General features: G+C 38.9%; 1 protein-coding gene and 1 non-coding gene across 3 annotated transcripts in view; one reads left to right on the top strand and one right to left on the bottom strand.

Moving 5' to 3' along the window:
* The first annotated feature begins 1,815 nt into the window (after positions 1-1,815).
* TRPC4AP (transient receptor potential cation channel subfamily C member 4 associated protein) overlaps positions 1,816-24,281 on the top strand; it is a 78,541-nt gene continuing 56,075 nt past the window's right edge. The window contains exon 1 of one of the 2 annotated variants that reach the window (XM_067707925.1): positions 1,816-2,035. In XM_067707925.1, coding sequence (XP_067564026.1) covers positions 1,868-2,035 — 168 coding nt within the window. In that variant the 5' untranslated portion in view covers positions 1,816-1,867. The remainder of the gene's footprint in view (positions 2,036-24,281) is intronic. The other variant, XM_067707924.1, reaches the window with a different exon arrangement.
* LOC137208252 (small nucleolar RNA SNORA11) lies at positions 13,742-13,870 on the bottom strand. The gene has a single exon (XR_010935570.1). It is a non-coding gene; the product is annotated as a small nucleolar RNA SNORA11 (small nucleolar RNA).

Raw genomic sequence — 24,281 nt, 5'->3', positions numbered from 1 at the left:
CTGCTCTGCGGCATGTGGAATCTTCCCAGACCAGGGCTCGAACCCGTGTCCCCTGCATTGGCAGGCAGATTCTTAACCACTGTGCCACCAGGGAAGTTCCCACATGTACTATTTTTTTTTTTTTTTTTTTGCGGTACGCGGGCCTCTCACTGTTGTGGCCTCTCCCATTGCGGAGCACAGGCTCCGGACGCGCAGGCTCAGCGGCCATGGCTCACGGGCCCAGCCGCTCCGCGACATGTGGGATCCTCCAGACCGGGGCACGAACCCGCGTCCCCTGCATCGGCAGGCGGACTCTCAACCACTGCGCCACAAGGGAAGCCCCCACTTGTACTATTTTTATACTTTGGTTTTTAATATATCAGATAATTTACATATCATAAATGTATGAGGTATAATTTACATATCATAAAACTCACCCATTTTGAGTATACAATCTAATGATTTTTAGTCAACTTAAGGTTGTATAACTATTACCACAATCCAGCTTTAGAACTATACTTTGATTTTGTTATACATAGCTTTTAGTATGTCTGAGATTCCTTTTAACTTGGTGTAAAGTTTAAGACCTAACTTTTTTTTTCTTTGCCCATTGATTTGAAATGTCTCCCTTACCACATGCTAAACTTCCATGTACACCTGGACCTGATCCTGGTCTCCCTGTTCCAGGGGTCATAAATAGGGTTTTATTTGGCCCATGGAGTTTTTTAAATTGAGGGATTTCACATAAAAACCCAGACTTTTGGCCTTTCTGGAAAAACTAGACAATTCAGCAACAATCTGCAGGAGGCGAGTAGAGACCACTCCTTGTAGATGGGCATGGGGATGGTGACCACAATCACAGTTTGCCAGGAACAGTCCCTTTACACGCCTGCTGTCCCGTTGTAATTAATAGCATCCTTTCATTCTTAAAAGTTCTGGTTTGGGCAGTAAGTTATGGGTCACAATCTCCACCATTCCTTATTGCATCACACCCAGCATTCCTCTTTCATTTATGTTACAAGACCCCCTCCCAGGAAGAAAAAAGGAGAGGAGATGCCACGATCCGGGCACAGAAGTTTGCCAAAAAAATGATTACCTGGGCTCAGAGTAGAACAGAACATACTATCTGGTGGGGAGAAATCAGGACAAGAGTCCTCTGACAGAGAATATGATGTCACAATTTACCAATCCTTTTCCCTTCCATTATTCCATTTAACATCACAACAACCTACCCAGTTACACAAGTTACCCAGTTTGTTACTGTGCGTCTGTGTATGGATGTGCTGTCTTCCCTGTAACCAGCATTTCAAAACAGGGACCTAGTTACTCCGCTCTGCTCACCACTGTTTTCTCAGGGACCGTTCAGTGCTGGGCGCAGAGCTGGCCCCAAGGAACTATTTCCTGGCTGTTTAGGCTCCCAGGAACTACTGACTGAATGAACTAATGAGGAAATTGAGGCTCAGAGAGGTCCGTGGCGAGTCAGAGGCAGAAAGAAGCAGGCGGGAAATCAGACCAGACGGCCTGATTCCTGGTCTGGCATCCAAGATCTTTTCCTAGCCAGTTAGCTGTAACCTCCCCAAATAGGCAAGAAATGGGAGAATGCACACGCGGGGACCTGTCTTCGACCTCGGGGGACCTCACTGAAATGCTGGACTGAGGGGCCAGGAGGACGAGTGGCGTAAGAAACGCCACATCGCTCTCTCGCACCTGCCCTCCTGAGAGCAAGACTACATTTCCCAGCAGTCCCCGCGGCGCGCACGGCCCCTTGCCACGCGGCTTGCGCCTCCGCCGTCGGCCTACTGGGGGCGCTGCGGCGACCCCTCCGCCGCCCCGTAGGAATCTCCGCGGCCCCGGGGCCGCTTGCTTCCTGTTTGTCGGACGAGGAGACATGGCGGCGGCGCCGGCGGCTGCTGGGTCTGGGGTCGGCCGAGGGCGACGGGCGGCGGCAACTGTGGCGGCTTGGGGCGGATGGGGCGGCCGGCCGCGGCCTGGTAACATTCTGCTGCAGCTGCGGCAGGGCCAGCTGACCGGCCGGGGCCTGGTCCGGGCCGTGCAGGTACGAAGCCGGCCCGGAGGGGCGGGGCGGGGTGGACCGGGCGGGAGCTGGCGGGGGGGCCGGGCAAGAGGCCTTTTCAGGCCGCCACTGTACGGGCCCGACCCCTCTTGGCTGGCCGCGGGGCCTCCCTGTGGGCTGTCGCGACGCTGTCAGCCGCGGCGGGGCAGTGGGCAGCGGCAGGCTAGAGGCTCCGGCTTAGGGGCCGAGCAGGGCTGGGCTGCATCGGGCATTGATGGCGTGTACGAGTCTTAGGCCCAGCTCCTAGATCCTCCCTTCCTTGCGCCACGTCTGCACGTCTGGGGGACCCTGGGCGAGTTTGCTGTAGCCTCTACGGGCCGCGAGTTTCTTCCCCGTGACTTGGGCGGTGGGTCATCACTGCAAACCCCAAACGGTTCCCAAGCCATCATAAATGTCATTCTCTCAGAGAGGCCTTTCCTCGACACAACCCTTCCTCTTCAAAAGTGGGTCCCCATTGTTATTCAGTTACAGCCCTGAATTCGTTCCGTCCACATTACTTTCTTAGTCTGTAATTACATATTTCTTTGTTGTCTGTCTTTTTTCTCGCGTGTGTCCCACGTTAGGCTGAGCTCCAGCGGGTGCAGGGACTGTATCTGGTTTGCCAGAGTAGAGCGTCATGATAAAGAGCTAGGGCTCTGGAGTCAGGCCTGGATTCAGAACCCTGCTCTCTCTTGCTTGGGCAAGTTACGTTTCTGTGCCTCAGTTTCCTGATTTGTGTAAAAGCGTTAAATGCATTTCTGGTGCACAGTAAAAAGCTGAAGAGTAATCAGTTAATATTAATGCTATACTTGGTATTTGGCTTAAATAGTGTCCAATATATGATTAGCATTTTTTTTTTTTGAATGAATGAAGGACACTGCTTTAGGGTAAAGAGGGATGAATAAACCTAGGCTGCTCGCTCCTCTACTCCCCCCGCCCCCATGTTCCCAGAACTTACGTTGCAAACAGACCTGTAAAGCATTGGCTTAATTTAAGGATAGCTTTTGCGTAAAGAAACTTTTTAAGTAAATACAGGAATAGTAATAAAGTGACTGGTGGGAGTGGAGTGGGAATTGGGTAGATGAGGGAGAGCGTGAGAGTGAGACTTTTCACAGTATAACTTTATATATGAACTTAATTTTGAACCACTTCAATATTACTCATATGGTTAAAAGGACAGAATATAAGATAAAGACCAGGTGGTCTGTGTTTGTAGAGGGTTACAGATGAAGAAGCAGTTCTGGGTGAACAGTATTTTCCTGAACATCAGTTAACCATAGATGAGCAACTTTTTTCCCTTTGCATTCTTCTCTGTCTGCCTTAAGATTCTGGAAATACTTGCTCTATCCTTTAACCCAAAGACCCTTACTGAGCTGGGTATGTAGGAATGGGCAGAAAGGGAACTAACTCACCTTTACTGAGCACATATTTTGGATCAAGCATTGTGCAAGGTATACAGTGTCTTTATTTAATTCTCAATCTTTTGAACCAAGTGTCGGGACTCATCTCAACACAGATGAAGAAACTGAGGCTCAGAAAAATTAGGTAATTTGCTCCTAAGCACTCGTCTTGATAATCCTCTATGTTCTGAGGGCAATAGGGAGCCACGGAAGTTAACTTAATGAATGGGGAAATTTAGTACACTTAATTTGTTTCCAGTGCTGGATGACTTGAAATGGGAGGAGACTGAAGAAGCTCACCAGATAGAAGGTGCTGGAATGTTCTTGAGCCTGATCTAGTCTGGTTATTGTGGTAATCAGTAGTTGTATACAGACAGGAATGGGAGCTATTTCAGAGGTTGAGATGGATGTACCTTCCCAAAACTATAGTGAAGATAAAGTGGGGAACTTCATCTTTCAGATGTGTCCTTTCTTAGTCACTTTCTTTGATCTCTTCCTTGCTACACTCCCACGTTGCAGAATAAATTATATCCTCACAAGTATTTCCATAGCACAGTAAGCATATCCATTATGGCATGTGGTATACTTGGAAAGACCAGATGAAAATTTTTTTTCTTTATGTTGTAAACACATAAAATTTACCTTCTTAATCATTTTTAAGTGTGCAGTCAGTAGTGTCAAGTATTCACATTGTGAAACAGATCTCCAGAATTTTTTCATCTCGCAAATCTGAAACAACCCATTAAACAACTACTTTTTTCCCCTCCCCCAGCCCCTGGTAACCACCATTCTACTACTTTCTGTTTCCATGAACTTGATTACTTTAGATACGTCATATAAGTGGAATCATACATTGTCTTTTTGTGCCTGGCTTATTTCACTTAGCATAATATTCTCAAGGTTCATCCATGTTATAGCATGTAACAGGATTTCCTTGGAAAAGACCAGATTTTAAAGTAAGATGGACCTGGATTGAATCCTAGTTCTGTCACTTATAACTAGGTTATATTATTTAATCTCTCTGAACCTCAGTTTCATTATTTCTAAAATGGCTGCAGTAACATCTACCTCATAGGGCTGTTAGGAGGAGTGAAATAACGTATCTAAAAAGCTTGGCCAGTGTGTGGCACATAGTAAATGTTCAGTAAATAGTTGCCATCAGCTCATAGCCATCAGAGTGGGCTTCCTGAGAGACTGTGCCTTATTTTTCTTCGTGTCTGCAGAGCCTGAAACAGCGCCAGTCACTTGATCTTCAGGACTCAGGAAATTGTTTGACTTGAAATACTGTATGTGAGGGCTCTGTCCTCGTCTTCCTCAGTCCTGTCTCTTTGTATATCCCAAACAGTCCCATGGCTTTAAGGAGTTCTGGAGTCAGATTACCTAGGTTTGAGTTCCAGCTCTGGTACATACTTGCTGTGTGTCTTTGGACAAGTAGCTTAATCTCTTTGTGCCTCAGTTTCTTCTTCTTTTTTTTTTTTTCTTTTTGTGGTACGCGGGCCTCTCACTGTTGTGGCCTCTCCTGTTGCGGAGCACAGGCTCCGGACGCGCAGGCTCAGCGGCCATGGCTCACGGGCCCAGCCGCTCCGTGGCATGTGGGATCCTCCCGAACCGGGGCACGAACCCGTGTCCCCTGCATCGGCAGGCGGACTCCCAACCACTGCGCCACCAGGGAAGCCCTCTTCATTTTTAAAATAGAGATAATCATGGGACCTAACCTGCTAAAGCTGTGGTAAGGACCAAGAGCGTTTATACACATAAAGCACTTAAAATGGTGTGTAAAATATAGTAAGCATGCTATAAAGATTAGCAACTATCGTTTTTAGCAAAACTATATTCTGATAGATCCTAAATCTGTTATTTCCATCCTGGTTTCTCTCTTTAGCTCCAGTTGGATATATCCAGATACTTTCTCAGGGTCTCCACCTAGGCGTCTAATAGTCACCTCGAACTTAATATGGCAAATACAATTCCTAATTCCTCTTCCACCAAACCTGATCTTCCTCAAGTCCCAAACAGAACTTGAGAGAAGCCTGGGAGAAGACCCCAGGCCACATGATTTAGAATGGGCCTTGTCCTACTTGGATTTTTTTTTTTTTCTTTTTTTTTTTTTTTTTGCGGTACGCGGGCCTCTCACTGTTGTGGCCTCTCCCGTTGAGGGGCACAGGCTCCAGATGCACAGGCTCAGCTGCCATGGCTCACGGGCCCAGCCGCTCCGTGGCATGTGGGATCCTCCCGGACCGGGGCACGAACCCGTGTCCCCTGCATCGGCAGGCGGACTCCCCACCACAGCGCCACCAGGGAAGCCCCCTACTTGGATTTTAATGTTCCTTATTTTCATCTCTCCCTTTCAGTTTGACCTCTATCAAGGTAATAAAATATGCTGGTATGATGCTTTAGCATTTACAGAGCCTGTTCACATTTATCAGCACATTTGATCCCTAAAGCAAATCAGATCTTATAATCCCTTGCTTAAAACCCTCCAATGGCATCCCATTGCAGTTGGAATCAAATCCAGATTCCTTTCCAGGGGTGCACAAGACTCTGCACAATCAGTAGGAATCGAGGGAAAGGGATAGACTAGGCAAAGCAACTCACACAGGTCATGACCTACCGCACCTAGAGATACTACTTCAGTTTGGCAATCTGGTGAGAGGCTAGGTTTTGGCATCCTGTTTTTGTTTTGTTTTGTTTTGTTTTGTTTGCGGCATGTGGGATCTTCCCGGACCAGGGCACGAACCTGCGTCCCCTGCATCGACAGGCGGACTCCAACCACTGCGCCACCAGGGAAGCCCCTAGCATCCTGTTTTGTTTCCCAAATTTCCGGTCATTGCGTCCTTCGTGATTTTTGGCATATCTAAATTCTACTTGAGTGTTACTTCATATATATTTTTTTAGATTGACTCCTCTTTTTTTTTTTTTTTAATTTCAGTTGGCACAATTGTTTTAACCTTGTTCTGAGCATTAACATTTGAAACCTAGCGGTTCAAGTCGAATACAGTCTCTTTGCCTGTCAAGGATAATTTGATATTGAAAACCCTGTAGATAGGATAAATTCTCATTAATTAGAAATATGAATAATATTTAAACAGTTTTTGTATTCGCAAACCATAAAATTCATTCTTATATTAAAACAAATCCCATTAAAGTAGACACAAGCATTCATTGGTTAATGTTTGTTATCAGAATAATATGTGTATTTAATCTTCATTAATTAAAGGTATTTAATTTTCATTAATTATTCTTTAAGAAGGGTATTTACTTGCACTTAATGCATTTTGAGGCATTAGATATCTTAGGACTAAACAAGTAAGATACACGTTTTATGTTTATGGAATTCAGCCTTTAATTATTTAAAAAGAAAAGCAGTAAAGACAAAAATAAGTCAATGAAAACTGTAAATGTCTGGAAGTGTCACATTCACTAAACAGGTTGACAGCTTAGGCAGCATGATGTAAGAGATTATCACTCCTGTAAACTGTTAAACCACAAGTATTCCGAGAGAAGAAACCCATACAACATCTGCCAAAAATTCAACTTTGAAGATGCCTGGATGGTGGCTCTTTTCATCACGCTACTCAGCTGTTCACAAGGAAAACAAAATCCAGATGATTATTTTTATCTTATTTATTTATAAATTTATTTATTTTTGGCTGCATTGGGTCTTCGTTGCCGCATGTGGGCTTTCTGTAGTTGTGGCGAGTGGGGGCTACTCTACCTGCGGTGCGCGGGCTTCTCACTGCGGTGGCTTCTCTTGTTGCAGAGCGCAGGCTCTAGGCACGCGGGCTTCAGTAGTTGTGGCACGCGGGCTCTAGAGCGCAGGTTCAGTAGTTGTGGTGCACGGGCTTAGTTGCTCCGCAGCATGTGGGATCTTCCTGGACCAGGGCTCGAACCCATGTCCCCTGCATTGGCGGGCAGATACTTTTTTAAAAATTTTTAATTAATTAATTTTTATTTTTGGCTGTGTTGGGTCGTTGCTGCACATGGGCTTTCTCTAGTTGTGGCGAGCGGGAGCTCTTCTTTCGTTGAGGTGCACAGACTTCTCATTGCGGTGACTTCTCTTGTTGAGGAGCACGGGCTCTAGGCACATGGGCTTCAGTAGTTGTGGCACACAGGCTCAGTAGTTGTGGCTCGCAGGCTCTAGAGTGCAGGCTTCAGTAGTTGTGGCTCATGGGCTTAGTTGCTCCACGGCATGTGGGATCTTCCTGGACCAGGGCTCGAACCCATGTCTCCTGCATTGGCAGGCAGATTCTTAACCACTGCGCCACCAAGGAAGCCCCAGCAGGCAGATTCTTAACCACTGCGCCACCAGGGAAGCCCCAGATGTTTATTTTTATTTTTTTTTTAGATGTTTATTTTTAAATGAGAGTAAATGCCTTGTGAGACAAAAACTAGTAGTAGTAAAAGAAATTCCATGTGAAGTTGAATATTTTGAATACAATTTGGAGGATCTCTGGGTATCATGAACCTTGTAACAAATAACAGCAGTGCCCCCACTTTTCACCCCCAAGTTCCACCCTCCCCAGGCAACCACTGCCCGCACTGTAGCTGTTTTCTTTTATAGAGGAAGAGTCCAGGAAACAGGAAAGCCAGTGTTCTAAATAACATGCTTATAAGGCTATTTCTTGACTTTACAGTTTTAGAGGTTATCTATTTTCTTCCTCTTGTAGAGATTAGGATTTAATTCACAGCACCCTGTGCCACACATTTGGTCTCCATCATTCTCCTTGTGTATTTATATCAGTTTTGACTGTTGGTGTTAAGTATTTACATTATGATGATAGTGATGAGGTATAATTGTTTATAGCAGAGCCATATAGTATACAACAATTGTATTTGTTCTGTATAATTTGTTTTTCTTAGAGTTAAAAGCTGCCCTTTCTCCCCCTACTTTTTAAATTGAGACACAAATAGAATTCAAGACACAAGTAGAATTCACCCTTTCAGTGTATAGTTCTACAAGTCTTGACAAGCACACACTGTTGTGTGGCCACCACTACAGTTAGGATTTAGAAATACCCTTGTAGTAGTCACCCCTTCCTCACCGCCCTCCTTTGGCAACTTCTTATCTGTTTTCTATTCTGTTAATGCCATTTTACTATCATAGAAATGGAATCATTCCATATGTAGCATTTTGAGTCTGGCTTCTTTCACTAGTATAATCATCCTTATAAAATTTGCTTTTCTTTTTGTTTACTTACAATTTACTCCCAAACTCTAAAACTCCTACTTTTTTTTTTTTTAAGAAATCTTTCTTGGAACCCTCTGTTCTGCAATTTGCACTAGTTATTTGCTAGAACAGCTGTATAGCTGAATTCTTGGGATTTCCCTTCACCAAATTCAGGGCATTTAATTTATTTTTCTCATGTTTTGGACCTCTGTTTTCTGAATCCTGTTTTCCTTTTTCTTGGAGTACATTCTCTAGTAACATCCTAAGAAAGCCTACATGGGAGGTAACTTTAAAGCTTGCGTGTCTGAAAATGTCTTTTATTCTTATACTTGAGTATTTAGTTTAGCTGGGTATAGAATTCTAAGTTGGAAGTTATTTTCCCTTAAATTTTTAATGGCATTATATTATTCCATTGTCTTTAAGTATTTGGTGTAGCTGTTGAGAGGTTCTGTTCTGATTCCCTGTCCTTTGTGCATGACCTATTTTCCCACTCCTCACTCCCTAAGCATTTTTAGGATCATCTCTCTTTCTGGTATTCTGAAATTTAACTATGATATGCATTGATGAAAGTCTTTCTTTTTATTCATTGTGGGAACACTTTGTGTAGATATACATTAAAATATATAACAACTATAATAAAGTCATGTCTATCACCAGACATTAACTAACCCCCTCTGCAAAATGATTGCACTAAGTGTTCTCTTAGGATCTTCCTTTTTTTTTTTTTTTTTTTTGTGGTACGCGGGCCTCTCACTGTTGTGGCCTCTCCCGTTGCGGAGCACAGGCTCTGGACGCGCAGGCTCAACGGCCATGGCTCACGGGCCCAGCCACTCTGCGGCATGTGGGATCTTCCTGGACCGGGGCATGAACTCGTGTCCCCTGCATCAGCAGGTGGACTCTCAACCACTGTGCCACCAGGGAAGCCCAGGACCTTCCTATTTTTGAAAGACATTTTCTCTCCTGTGAAGTTCGGGCTGTGATTGCTTTGGAGAGCTTCATGGAATAGGTGAGACTTGAGTTGTTTCTGAAGAATGAGTAGAATTTTAACAGTAGCAGAGGTATTTCTGACACTAAGAACACCACTGAGAAAGTCCTCATAACCAGCCATTAGAAGATGGAAGAGAAAGTGAAGTGCTCCTGTGGGACATAGGTGGGAGATAAGTTTAGATATTTGGGAATAGAGTGGGGAGGGTAACTAACTTTTATTGAGCATACACAGTTTGTCATTGTGCAGATACTTGGGTTTTTTTTTTTTTAAGTTTATTGTTAAATACTTGACCTATGAAAAGCTGTAATAAGTAATGCCAGTGTGTTACAACAATAAACATGTACCCACGACCAAATTTGAGGAGTTACCAATACATTTAATGCCCCTTTCATGTCAGTCCCTCCCTGCCAGAGGTGCTTCTTTTGAGTAGATAACATATGCACATGTACAAAAGGGTTACAGAGAAAAATAAGTCTCCCTTGCAAACAGCCTATTACCACCTCTACTAGCACGCTCCAGTTCTACTCCCAGAGGCAGCTATGGTTTTGATTTCTTGTGTATCTCTCTATCTAAGCTTCGGAAAGCAAATATGTCTCTATATGTTTGTTCTTACACAAGTGATACTATACACACTGTTGTGCATCCAGCTTTTTTCCCTTAAAATATATTTTAGAGATCCTTCCATAATCAGTACATACAGATTATTTTGTTTTAGGTGTTTACAAAACTTTTTGTGTTGAAATATACAAAAAAAATGCACAAAAAATAAAGAACAGCCCAATGCAACTTCCAACATTGCATTTAGTTGTACTAGTTTTCATGCTTTATGTAAATAGAATCAAACTGTGTACTGAGTCTGCCTTCTTTCAGTCAACATTGTGAAATTCATCCATGATGATGGGTGAAGCTGTAGTTCATTCATTTTCATTTCTGTATAGTATTCTGTGGTATTAAACCACAGTTAATTCATTGTACTTTTGATGAGTATTTGGGATCTTTCCAGTTTTTAGCTATCGTGAATAATGCTTATGTGAACATTCTTGTACATGTCTCTTGATGTGTATATGCACAATTTCTTTTGGGTATATACTTAGAAGTAGAATTGCTGGGTTATAGGATATACATAGGTTCAGCATCAGCAGCTGTTGCTGAACAGTTTCCCAAGTGGTTGTATTAATTTACAATCCCACCAGCAGTGTATATGAGTTGCTGTTGTTCCATGTTCTCGCTAACCTATGGTGCTGCCAGTCTTTTTAATTTTAGTCATTCTAGTGTGTGAGCAGTAGAATCTCATTATGGTTTTAGTTTGTGTTTCCCTCATGACTCATGAAGTTAAGCACCTTTTCAGAAGTTTACTGGCCATTTGGACATTCTCTCTTGTGGATTACCTGTTCAAATCTTTTGCACATTTTTCTGGTGGGGTTTTTCGTTCTTTTTTTTTTTTAATTGATTTGAAGTTCTTTTTATTAGCTAGATAAGAGCCCTTTGTGGTGATGTTTTGCAGATAGCTTCTCTTATTTGGTGGCTTGCCTTTTTAGTCTCTAAAAAGATATTTTGATGAACAGAAGTGCTTTATTTTAATACGACTCATTGTATAACTATTTTCCTTTATGGTTAGTGCTTTTTGTATTCTGTTTAATAAATCTTTGCCTACCCTTCTATTTATCTTCTAGAAACTATTGTTTTGCCTTTTCCGTTTAAACATACACTCGACTTGGAATTTATTTTTGGATGTGGTGTGAGCTTTTCAATAGAGATACCAAGTTGACCTGTTATTTATTGAAAAGTCTTTTTTGTCCGTCCAGTGCTCTGTAGTGTTTGTTTTCACATCTGTTTCATGTCTGTTCTGTTTCTCTGGTCTGTCCATTTACCCTTACACTGAAATCACATTGTCCTATTTTCTGTAACTTTATGTGTGTTGATTTTGGTTATAGAATATTGAATCAGAAGAGTAGCTTCTCCTACTTATCTTCAAGATTTCTTTGGCTCTTCTAGCCCCTTTGCCATTTCCGTATACATTTTAGAATGAGCTTGTACATTTTTACAAAAAAATTTTGATTGGGATTGCCTTCAATCTATTCAGTACAACACATTCATTCTCTCTCTCCTGCCCTTACTCCTCTTTTTCTCTGATCTGGTCTCCCTTAATCTCTCTTGATAATGTCTTATGTATGTAGTTTTCTATATAGTGGTCTTGCATAACTTTTGTTAGATTTATTCCTTGGCATTTGACATGATTTGATGGTATCGTAAATAGTGTTTTTTAAATTGCGTCTTCTCACGATAGCTGTAAGATAAAAACAAGATTGATTTTTCTATTGCTTCAGCATTTATATTGCTCTATATTTTAATACTTTACCTTTAGGTTATTTTGGATTGTATATGTATACAGTCATCTGCGAATATCATATCTGCAAATGAAGCTTTTATCCTTTCCAATCTTACATCTTTTTTTTTTTTCCTTGCCTAAATGTGCTGTTTGGGATGCTCCAGTACAGTGAATTGAATTGGCATGTTCCTGATCTAAGAGGGAGAGCCTTAAACATTTAACCATTAAGTATGATGTTTGCTGAAGATGTTCTGTAGATACTGTTATTAGTTCACTTCTTTTCTGAGTTTGAGTTTATGATGTTGAATTCTATCAGAATGCTTTTTCTGCATTGAGATGTTCATATAATTGTTTTCCTTGTGTTATTAATGTAAATTACATTGAGTACAATTTTCAAATATTAAACCAAATCTGAATTTCTGATTCAAAATTTCATCCTTTTTAGATTTCTAAATTTGATTCACTAATTTTTTTATTAGGATTTTTATCCTTCTGTGTTCATGAGTGAAAGTAGCCTATAATTTTCCTTTCACCGGGTTTTGGTATCAAGTTTATCCTGGCCACTAGTCATAGCTTTAGTTGGACCCCACGAATTTTGATCTGTAGTGTTTTCAGTGTCATTTATTTCAGAATATTTTCAAATTTCTACTTTGATTTCTTCTTTGACCTATGCATTTTTTAGAAGAGGTATTTCTTAATTTCCAAACATTGGAGTTTTATAATTATCCTTCTGTTACAGATTTTAGGCTGACTGCACTGCAGTCAGGGAACATAGTTTGTATTTCAGTTCATTTAAATATGTTGAATTTTGCTCCATGGCCTAGCAACTGGTCATTTTGTAAACGTTCTGTGTACTTGCAAAGAATGTGTAGTGAGTAGTTATTAGATGTAGTGTCAATTTCTGCAGTGAAGCCATCTGGGATTTTGATAGGAACTACAATGAATCAATATTGAGGGTATTGCCATATTAGAAATATTAAGTCTTCCAGTCTTTGAACATGGATGACTTTCCATTTATTTAGGTTTTCTTTACTTCTTTAATTTCTTTCAATGATGTTTTGTAGTTTCATTGTACAAGTCTTGTATCCCTTTTGTTAAATTTATTTGTAAGTACTTTATTCTTTTTGATGATGTTATAAATGGGATTGCTTTCTCTTTTTTTGAGATTAATTTGTGCTTTTATTTGCCAGTATAAATACAGTAGCTGGCAATTTTTTTAATCTAAAAAGTACATTTCATATCACAGTCCAACACACACACATATATAATATGTATACATATATAAAAGTGAAACAAAATTTTGCCAAAAACGTCTACCCTGCGTGTTAATTCTTTTTAAGACTTTTTTTTTTTAACCAAGGCTGAACTGCCCTGACACATCATAATCACCAAAGTTCCTAGTTCATCTTAGGGTTCACTATAATGAAGTGAATAGTGTTGCACGTTCTATGGGTTTGGACAAAAGTATGGTGACATAAAATCATTATAATGTCATACAAAGTATTTTCACCACTCATAAAAACATCTGTACTCTGTGTATTCATCTCCCCTCTCCCCCCAAACTCCTGGCAACCATTGATCTTTTTATTGTCTCCATTGTTTTGCCTTTTCCAGGATGGCATATAGTTGGAATCTATTTTTCTTTTTTCCTTGAAGATAGGGGTTCAAAGCCCTAATGCCTATAAGACCACTCATGGCCCACCCATGCATAGACCAGACAGGCTCTAGGTGGCAAACTCCCCCACTAAATACTGTAGATTTTCTTCCAGTACTGAGCCCTGTCCCACTGGTCCTGCCTGGTAGCCACGTAAAAGTGCAGGGGGATACATATTGGGTATTTGTTCATAGGAAGGCCACAAGTTTTGTGCCCCTTGTCACAGTGAACCCAGGTTCCTGTTGGGTGTGTTGTAAACAGACGAGCCATTTCTTCAGACCCCTGCTCTGAGCACACCCATGGGATTGCTTTCTTATTTTCACTTTTGGATTCTTCATTGCAGGTGTATAGAAATTCACGTGATTTTTCTATATTGATTTCGTATCCTGCAATCTTGCTGAACTTATTTATTAGCTCTAATTGTGTGTGTGTGTGGGGGGGGGTTCCTTAGTATATTCTGTATGCAAGATGATAGCATCTGTAAATATCATTTTACAAATTCCTTTTCAATCTGCATGCCCTTATTTCTTTTTCTTGCCTTGTTGCTCTGGCTAGAATCTCTAGTACAATGTTAAATAGAAGTGGTGAGGGTTAACGTATATGTCATTTTCTTGATCATTTTGGGAACTCATTCAGGCTTTCAGTTTTTTTAAAAGTAAAGTCCATACTTTATTCAGATATCTCCAATTTTTCTTTTCTTTTTTTACTTGAAGTATAGTTGATTTACAATATCATATTGTTTCAGGTGTACAACATAGTGATTCAGTATTTTTATGGATTATACTCCATTTAAAGTTACTCTAAAATAATGGCTATATTTCCCTGTGCTGTACAAAATATCCTTGTTGCTTATTTATTTTATACATAGTAGTTTGTATCTCTTATTGTCTCTCCCCTCTTTCCACTGGTAACCACTAGTTTGTTCTCAGTATCTGTGAGTCTGTTTCTGTTATATTCATTTGTTTTATTTTTTATTAAAAATTTTTTTTTATTGGAGTATAATTGCTTTGCAATGTTGTGTTAGTTTCCGCTGTACAGTGAAGTGAATCAGCTATATGTATACATATATCCCCTCCCTCTTGGACCTCCCACCCCCACCCCGAACCCATCCATCTAGGTTATCAGAGAGCACTGAGCTGAGCTCCCTGTGCTACAGCAGGTTCCCACTAGCTATCTGTTTTACACATGATAGTGTATTTATGTCAAGCCTAATCTCCCAATTCATCCTGCCTCCCCTTCCCCCCCATGTCCACACATCTGTTCTCTAGGTCAACCTTTCTATTCCTGCCCTGCAAATAGGTTCATCTGTACCATTTTCCTAGATTCCATATATATGTGTTTTACTCTTTCTGATTTACTTCACTCTGTATGACAGACTCTAGGTCCATCCACATCTCTACAAATGACCCAATTTCATTTCTTTTTATGGCTGAGTAATATTCTGTTATATATGTGTACCACATCTTCTTCACCCATTCATCTTTCGATGGACATTTAGGTTGTTTCATGTCCTGGCTATTGTAAATAGTGCTGCAGTAAACATTGGGTTACGTGTGTCTTTCTGAATTATGGTTTTCTCAGGGTATATGCCCAGTAGTGGGATTGCTGGGTCATATGGTAGTTCTATTTTTAGTTTTTTAAGGAACTTCCATACTGTTCTCCACAGTGGCTATATCAATTTACATTCCCACTAACGGTGCAAGAGGGTTCCCTTTCTCTGCACCCTCTCCAGCATTTATTGTTTGTAGATTTTTTGATGGGCCATTCTGACCAGTGTGAGGTGATACCTCATTGTAGTCTTGATTTACATTTCTCTAATAGTGATTTTGAGCATCTTTTAATGTGCCTCTTGGCCATCTGTATGCCTTCTTTGCTGAAATGTCTATTTAGGTCTTCTGCCCATTTTTTGATTGGGTTGTTTGCTTTTTTTGATACTGAGCTGCATGAGCTGTTTGTATATTTTGGAGGTTAATCCTTTGTCTGTTGCTTCGTTTGCAAATATTTTCTCCCATTCTGTGAGTTGTCTTTTCGTCTTGTTTATGGTTTCCTTTGCTGTGCAAAAGCTTTTAAGTTTAATTAGGTCCCATTTGCTTATCTTTGTTTTTATTTTCATTACTCTAGGAGGTAGATCATAAAAGATCTTGCTGTGTTTTACATCAGTGAGTGTTTTTCCTATGTTTTCCTCTAAGAGTTTTATAGTGTCTGGTCCTACATTTAGGTCTTTAATCCATTTTGTGTTTATTTTTGTGTATGGTGTTAGGGAGTATTCTAATTTCATTCTTTTACATGTAGTTGTCCATTGTATATTCTTGCCTCCTTTGTCATAGATTAGGTGACCATACATGTGTGGGTTTATCTCTGGGCTTTCTATCCTGTACCATTGATCTATATTTGTTTTTGTGCCAGTACCATACTGTCTTGATTACTGTAGCTTTGTAGTATAGTCTGAAGTTGGGGAGCCTGATTCCTTCAGCTCCATTTTTCTTTCTGAAGATTGCTTCGGCTATTCGGGGTCTTTTTTGTGTTTCCATGCAAATTGTATGATTTTTTGTCCTAATTCTTTGAAAAGTGCCATTGGTAATTTGATAGGGATTGCATTGAATCTGTAGATTCCTTTGGTTAGTATAGTCATTTTCACAATATTGATTCTTCCAATCCAGGAACATGGTATATCTCTCCATTTGTTTGTGTCATCTTTGATTTCTTTCATCAGTGTTTTATAGTTTTCTGAGTACAGGTCTTTTGCCTCCTTAGGTAGGTTTATTTCTAGGTATTTTATTCTTTTTGTTGCAGTGGTAAATGGGAGTGTTTCCTTAATTTGTCTTTCTGATCTTTTGTTGTTAGTGTATAGGAATGCAAAATATTTCTGTGCATTAATTTTGTATTCTGCAACCTTACCAAATTCATTGATTAGTTCTAATAGTTTTCTGGTGACATCTTTATGATTTTCTATGGATGGTATCATGTCATCTGCAAACAGTGACAGTTTTACTTTTTCTTTTCCAATTTGTATTCTTTTATTTCTTTTTCCTTTCTGATTCCTGTGGCTAGGACTTCCAACTGTGTTGAATAATAGTGGCCAGAGAGAACATCCATGTCTTGTTCCTGATCTTAGATGAAATGCTTTCAGTTTTTCACCCACACCATCACCAGAATGATGTTTGCTGTGGGTTTGTCGTATATTGCCTTTATTATGTTGAGGTAGGTTCCCTCTATGACCACTTTCTGGAGAGTTTTTATCATAAATGGGTGTTGAATTTTGTCAGAATCTTTTTCTGCATCTGTTGAGGTGATCATATGCTTTTTTCCTTTAATTTTTAATATGGTGTATCACATTGTTTTGCACATGTTGAAGAATCCTTGCATCCTTGGGATAAATCCCACTTGATCATGGTGTATGATCTTTTTATATATATGTATATAAATTTATTGATTTGTTTATTTATTGGCTGCGTTGGGTCTTCATTGCTGTGTGTGGGCTTTCTCTAGTTGCAGTGAGTGGAGGCTACTCTTCATGCAGTGCGTGGGCTTCTGATTCTGATGGCTTCTCTTGTTACAGAGCATGGGCTCTGGGTGTGCGGGCTTCAGTAGTTGTGGCACTCAGGCTCAGTAGTTGTGGCTTGCAGGCTCTAGAGTGCAGGCTCAGTAGTTGTGGCGCGTGGGCTTAGTTGCTCCGCGACATGTGGGTTGTTCCCAGACCAGGGCTCGATCCCATGTCCCCTGCATTGGCAGGTGGATTCTTAACCACTGCGCCACCAGGGAAGTCCAGTGTATGATCTTTTTAATGTGTTGTTGGTTTCGGTTTGCTGGTATTTTGTTGAGGATTCTTGCATCTATGTTCATCAGTGATATTGGTCTGTAATTTTTTTTTTTTGTGATATCTTTGTCTGATTTTGGTATCAGGGTGATGGTGGCCTCATAGAACGAGTTTGGGAGTATTCCTCCATCTGCAGTTTTTTGGAAGAGTTTGAGAAGGATAGGTGTTAACTCTTCTCTAAATGTTTGATAGAATTCACCTCTGAAGCCATCTGGTCCTGAACTTTTGTCCATACTTTATTCAGATTTCCGCAGTTTTTCTTTTTCTTTTTTTAATTGAAGTGTAGTTGATTTACAGTATCATATTGTTTCAGGTGTACAACATAGTGATTCAGTATTTTTACGGATTATACTCTGTTTAAAGTGACTGTAAAATAATGGCTATATTTTCCTGTTCTATACAAAATATCCTTGTTGCTTATTTATTTTATACATAGTAGTTTGTATCTCTTATTGCCCCTCCCTTCTTTCCACTGGTAACCACTAGTTCACAGTATCTCAGCCTGTTTCTGTTTTGTTATATTCGTTCGTTTTATTTTTTAGATTCCACATATGAGTGATAATATACAGTATTTGTCTTTCTCTGTCTGACTTAGTTCACTAAGCATAATACCTTCTAGGTCCTTTCATCCTTTTTTATTGCTGAGTATGTTGTATATTGATTTTGTATCCTGCAACGTTGTATTCTGTTGTATATATATATACACCACATCTTCTTTATCCATTCGTCTGTTGATGGACGCTTAGGTTGCTTCCATTTCTTGGCTATTGTAAATAGTGCTGCTATGAACATTGGGGTGCATGTTTCTTTTTGAATTACTATTTTCGTTTTCCTCAGATATACAGCCAATAGTGGAATTGTTGTATCATGCAGTAATTCTGTTTTCAGTTTTTTGAGGAATCTCTATACTGTTCTCTGTACTGGCTGAAACAATTTACATTCTCACCAACAGTGTTCTAGGGTTCCCTTTTCTCCACATCCTCCTGTGAACTGATATCTTACTGTGGTTTTGTATTGCATTTCTCTGATGATTAGCAATGTTGAGCATCTTTTCATGTGCCTCTTGGCCGTGTTTAGTCTTCTTTGAAAAAAATGTCTATTTAGGTCTTCCACCCATTTTTAAATTGGGTTGTTTATATTTTTTTTCTCTATTCTCTTAAAGTATAGTTGACTTACAATGTTAAGCTAGTTTCTGCTAATTGAGTTGTTTGTATTTTTGATTTGAGTAGTATGAACTGTTTATATATTTTAGATATTAATACCTTATCAGTCATATATTTGCAGATATTTTCTCCCATTCAGTAGGTTATGCCTTTTCATGTTGATGGTTTCCTTTGCTGTGCAAAGGCTTTTAAGTTTGATCAGGTCCCATTTATTTATTTTTGCTTTTGTTTCTTTTGCCTTAGGAGACTGGTACAAAAACATACTGCTATGATTTATGTCAACGTGTGTTCTGTCTGTGTTCTCTTCTAGGGGTTTTATGGTTTCCAGTCTTACATTTAGGTCTTTAATCCATTTTGAGTTTATTTTTTATATGGTGTGAGAAAATGTTCATATTTTTAAAAAATTTATTTTATTGAAGTATAGTTGTTTTACAGTGTTTGTTACAGATTTCATTGTTTATCATGTAGCTGTACAGTTTTCCCAACACCACTTATGGAAGAGACTGTCTTTTCTTATTGTATATTCTTTTCTCCTTTGTTGTAAATTAATTGACCATAAGTGTGGGGGTTTATTTCTGGGCTCTCTATTCTGTTCCACTGATCTGTGTGTCTGCATGTATGTGCCAGTATTGTGCAGTTTTGGTTACTGTGGTTTTGTAGTATAGTCTCAAATCAGGGATTGTGTTATCTCCAGCTTTGTTCTTTTTTCCTCAGGATTGCTGTGGGAATACAAGGTCTTTTGTGGCTCCATATAAATTTTAGGAATTTGTTCTAGTTCTGTGAAAAATGCCATGGGTATTTTCATAGGGATTGCATTAAATCTGTAGATTGCTTTGGATGTATGGACATTTTAACAATATCATTCTAATCTAAGAACACAGGATATCTTTCCATTTCTATGTATCAATCTTAATTTCCTTCATAAGTGTTTTATAGTCTTCCGAGTATATATATTTTACCTCCTTGGTTAAGTTTATTTCTAGGTATTCTTTTTGGTATGATTTTAAGTGCGATTGTTTTCTTGTTTTCTCTTTCTGATAGTTCATTATTAGTGTATATAAAAGCAACAGATTTCTGTATGTTAATCTTGTGTTCTGCAACTTTATTGAATTCATTTATTCTAATAGTTTTTTGGTGGAAATTTTAGGGTTTTCTATATATGGTGTCATGTCATCTGCAAATAGTGACAGTTTTACTTCTTTCCTTCCACTCTGGATGCCTTTTATTTCTTGTCTGATTGCTGTGGGTATGGCTTCCAATACTACATTAAATAGAAGTAGCAAGAGTGGCATCCTTGTCTTTTTCCTGATTTCAGAAGACAATCTCTCAGCTTTTCACTGTTGAGTATGATGTTAGCTGTGGGTTTGTCATAAATGACCTTTATTATGTTGAGATATGTTCTCTGTATTACCAACTTTGACAAGAGTTTTTATCATGAATGTATGTTGAATTTTGTGAAATGCTTTTTCTGTATCTATTGAGACGATCATGTGATTTTTTATCCTTTTCTTTTGTTAATGTGGTGTATCACTGATTGATTTGCGGATATTGAACCATCCTTGCATCTCTGGAATAAATCTCACTTTATCATGATGTATGATCACTTTTATATATTGTTGAATTTGGTTTGCTAGTATTTTGTTGAGGATTTTTGCATCTATATTCATCAGAAATATTGGCTTGTAATTTTGTTTTGTAGTGTCTTTGGTTTTGATATCAGGGTAATGGTGGCCTGGTAGAAGGAATTTGGGAGTGTTCCATCCTCTTCAATTTTTTGGAATAGTTTGAGTATAGGTATTATTTCTTCTTTATATGTTTGGTAGAATTCTCCTGTGAAGCTGTCTGGTCCTGGACTTCTGTTTGCTGGAAGTTTTTTAAATTTTAAATTCAGTTACACTATTAGTGATCAAGCTGTTCAGATTGTCTGTTTCTTCCTGATTCAGTATTGGAAGGTTGTATGTTTCTAGAAATTTGTCCATTTCTTCTAGGTTGTCCAACTTGTTGGCACATAACTGATCATAATATTTGCTTGTGATTTTTTTGTATCTCTGATATCAGTTGTTATTTCTCCTCTTTCATTTCTTATTTTGTTTATTTGGGTCCTCTCTCTTTCTGGCTAAAGACTTAACAGTTTTGTTTTATCTTAAAAAAAAACTAGATCTTGGTTTCATTGATCTTTTCTATTTTTTTTTTTTTTGGTTTCTCTTATATATTTCCTCTCTGATTTTTATTATTTCCTTCCTTCTGCGACTTTGGGCTTTGTTTGTTCTTCTTTCTAATTCCTTTAGATAGTAGGTTAGGTTCTTTATTTGAGATTTTTGTTTTGTTTCTTGGTATAGGCCTGTATCACTATAAACTCCCCTCTTAGAACTGCTTTTGCTGCATCTCAGATTTTAGAATGTTGTGTTTCCATTTTCATTCTTTGGGTATTTTCTGATTTCCTCTTTGATTTCTTCAGTGACCCATTGGTTTTTTGGTAGTTTATTTTAGTCTCCACCTGTTTGTGTTTTTTCCCCATTTTTCTTTTAATTGGTTTCTAGTTTCATACTGTTGTGGTCAGAAAAAATGCTTGACATAATTATCTATGCACTTAAATTTGTTGAGACTAGTTTTGTGGCCTAGCATGTGGTCTTTCCTGGAGAATGTTCCATGTGCACTTGAAAAGAATGTATGTTCTTTTTTTGGATGGACTGTCCTGTAGATACCTATTAAGTACAACTGGTCTAATGTGTTATTTAAGACCACTGTTTCATTATTGATTTTCTGTGTCAGTGATCTGTCTATTGATGTAAGTGGGGTGTTAAATCCCCTACTGTTATTGTGTTATTGTCAACTTCTCCTTTTATGTTTGTTACTGTTTGCTTTATGTATTTAGGTTCTTCTGTATTAAGTGAATATATGTAAATGAATGTTATATTCTCTCTTCTGTTGATTCCTTTACTATTATATAATGCCCTTCTTTTTTTGTTATATACTTTGCTTTAAAGTCTATTTTGTCTGATATGAGTATTCTTTCCTGTTATTTCCGTTTGCATGAAATGTCTTTTTCTATTCCCTCACTTTCAGGTGTGTTTTTAGCTCTGAAATGAGTCTTTTATAAGCAACATATAGATGGGTCTTGGTTTTTTACCCAGTCAGCCACCCTATGTCTTTTAATGGGAGCATTTAGTCCATTGACATTTAAAATGATTATTGATAGGTATGTACTTACTGCCTTGTATGTACTTATTGTTACTTTTTTTTTTTAAACGATCAGGGCCTTCTTTCCTTTTTTAAAAAAATTTATTTATTTTTGGCCACGTTGGGTCTTCGTTGCTGCATGTAGGCTTTTCTTAAGTTGCGGTGAGCAGAGGCTACTCTTTGTTGCAGTGCGTGGGCCTCTCATTGCAGTGGCTTCTCTTGTTTCAGAGCACAGGCTCTTGGCACGTGGGCTTCAGTAGTTGTGGTGTGCATGCTCTAGATCTCAGGCTCAGTAGTTGTGGCGCATGGGCTTAGTTGCTCTGCAGCATGTGGGATCTTCCCGGACCAGGGATTGAACCTGTGTCCCCTGCAATGGCAGGCAGATTCTTAACCACTGTACCACCAGGGAAGTCCCTATTGTTACTTGTTTTCTGGTTGTTTTTGTAGTTCTCCTCTGTTCTCTTTTTCTTCTTTTAGTTTCTTCCTTTGTGGTTTGACGATTTTCTTTAGTGGCGTGCTTATGTTCCTTTTTCTCTAGTGTTTGTGTATCTATTTTAGGTTTTGATTTGTGGTTACTATGACATTCATATATGTTGACTTTTAACTGTATTGACTTGTTTTAAACTAATAGTCATGTAAGTTCAAATGCATTCTAAAAGATCTGCATTTTTTTACTCCTCTCCCTCACATTTTGTTTTTGATGTCATAGTTTTATATCTTTATGTTTATCCCTTTATTGTTTATTATAGTTACAGTTGACTTTACAGTTTTTTGTCTTTTAATTTTCATATAGCTTATTTAAGTGGTTGATCCTCAGCCTTTACAATATATTTGCCTTTCAGGCTTTCACCATTAATTATGATGATAGCTGTGGAATTTTGATTAACGGCCCTTTATCAGATTGATTACATTGATTAGTTTTCATGTTTGACCCAACCTTGCATTCCTGACATGCATCTTGCTTTGTCTGTTGTATAATCCTTTTTACATATTGTTGGACTAGGTTTGCTGGCACAGCTGATCCTTGAACAATAGGTTTGAATTCCATGAGTCCACTTATATGTGGATTGTTTTCAATAAATACTTACTGCAGTACTACATGATCTGCGGTTGAATCTGTGGATATGGAACTGTTGATACAGGGCTGATTGTAAAATTCAACTGTATGGGCAGTTGTCACCCCTAACCCCCATGTTGTTCAAGGATCAGCTATTTTGCTGGGCGTTTTTGTGTTTATATTCATCAGAGATATTGTTCTATAAGTTTTCTTTTAATATCTTTGTTTGGTTTTGGTATCAGGATAATAGTAGCCTCACAGAATGAGTTGGGACCTGTTCCCTCCTCTTCTGTTTTATGGAAGAGTCTGTGAAGTATTTGCTAATTTCTCTTTAAATGTTCAGTAGAATTTACCAGTGAAGCGTCTGGACTTGGGCTTTTCTTTGTGGGTAGTTTCTTTCCTTCCTTACTTGCTCCCTCCCTCCCTTTCTTCCTTTCCTATTAAATTACTAATTTGATCTCTTTAATTGTTGTAGGTATGTCAGATTTTCTGTTTCTTCTTGAGTCAGTTTCTGTTGTTTGTGTCTTTCTGGGAATCTGTATATTTCATCTAAGTTATGTAGTTTGTTGGCATACAGTTGCTCCTAGTACTTCCTTGTAAACCTTTTTATTTCCTTAAAATTGGTAGTATTGTCCCCTCTTACATTTCTGAATATAGTTGAGTCAGTGTGAGTTGGTCACTGTAACTATTTTCAATATTGTTGGTTTTTCAAAGAACCAAATTTGATTTTGTTGATTATTCTCTGTCATTTTTCTTTTCTCTATATCACTTATTTTTGCAATGATCTTTTTAATTTCCTTGTGCTTGCTTTGGGTTTGGTTTATTCCTTTTTTCTCCTAGTTTCTTATTGTGGAAGATAAGATCATCTGAGATCCTCTCTCCTTTTTAATATAAATGTTTCTAACTATAAATTTGTCTGTAAGCACTGCTTTTGCTGAGTCCCGTGAAACCATTATCGTCTTCTCTTTCTTTCCTTTCAAGGAAGGGAAAGATGTTTTTTCATAGTTCTGGGGCTTGCCTTGATTTGAGCTTGCTTGAAGTATATAAAATTTCTGATAATCATTTAGACCTACGGAAGTGGTAATTTCCTATGGTTCACCCTAATACAAATTACTTTCACAAACATCTCATTACCTCCCATTACCCCTGTATTATCTTATTTTTACAATCTAAGAAAACAAGCTCAGGAAGAATAATGGGACTTGCTCAAGGTCATAGGACTGATATGCGTCCGGATAGGCTAAGATGTTATTGAAGATGTGCATGTCCTGTAATAAATTACAGTGAACTTTTGATCTAATTGAGGGACAAGTGTACATGAAAATAATTGACTTCTGGCACCTGATAATGCTGTGTCCCCAAAGTAGACACTGCCATATTGATTAATGAACCTGTCATTAGACTAGGCTATTGCTCATGCCTTCACACATTTACTGAGTGTCTGATCTGTGTCTGGTATTCTTTGAGAGAAAGTGCACAATAAACACAGCTTGG

The sequence above is a fragment of the Pseudorca crassidens genome, chromosome 15 (assembly GCF_039906515.1).
Source record: "Pseudorca crassidens isolate mPseCra1 chromosome 15, mPseCra1.hap1, whole genome shotgun sequence".
NCBI classification, from domain to species: Eukaryota; Metazoa; Chordata; class Mammalia; order Artiodactyla; family Delphinidae; genus Pseudorca; species Pseudorca crassidens.
Note: the sequence above shows the minus strand (reverse complement) of the source record. Positions and strands in the feature narration are given on the sequence as shown.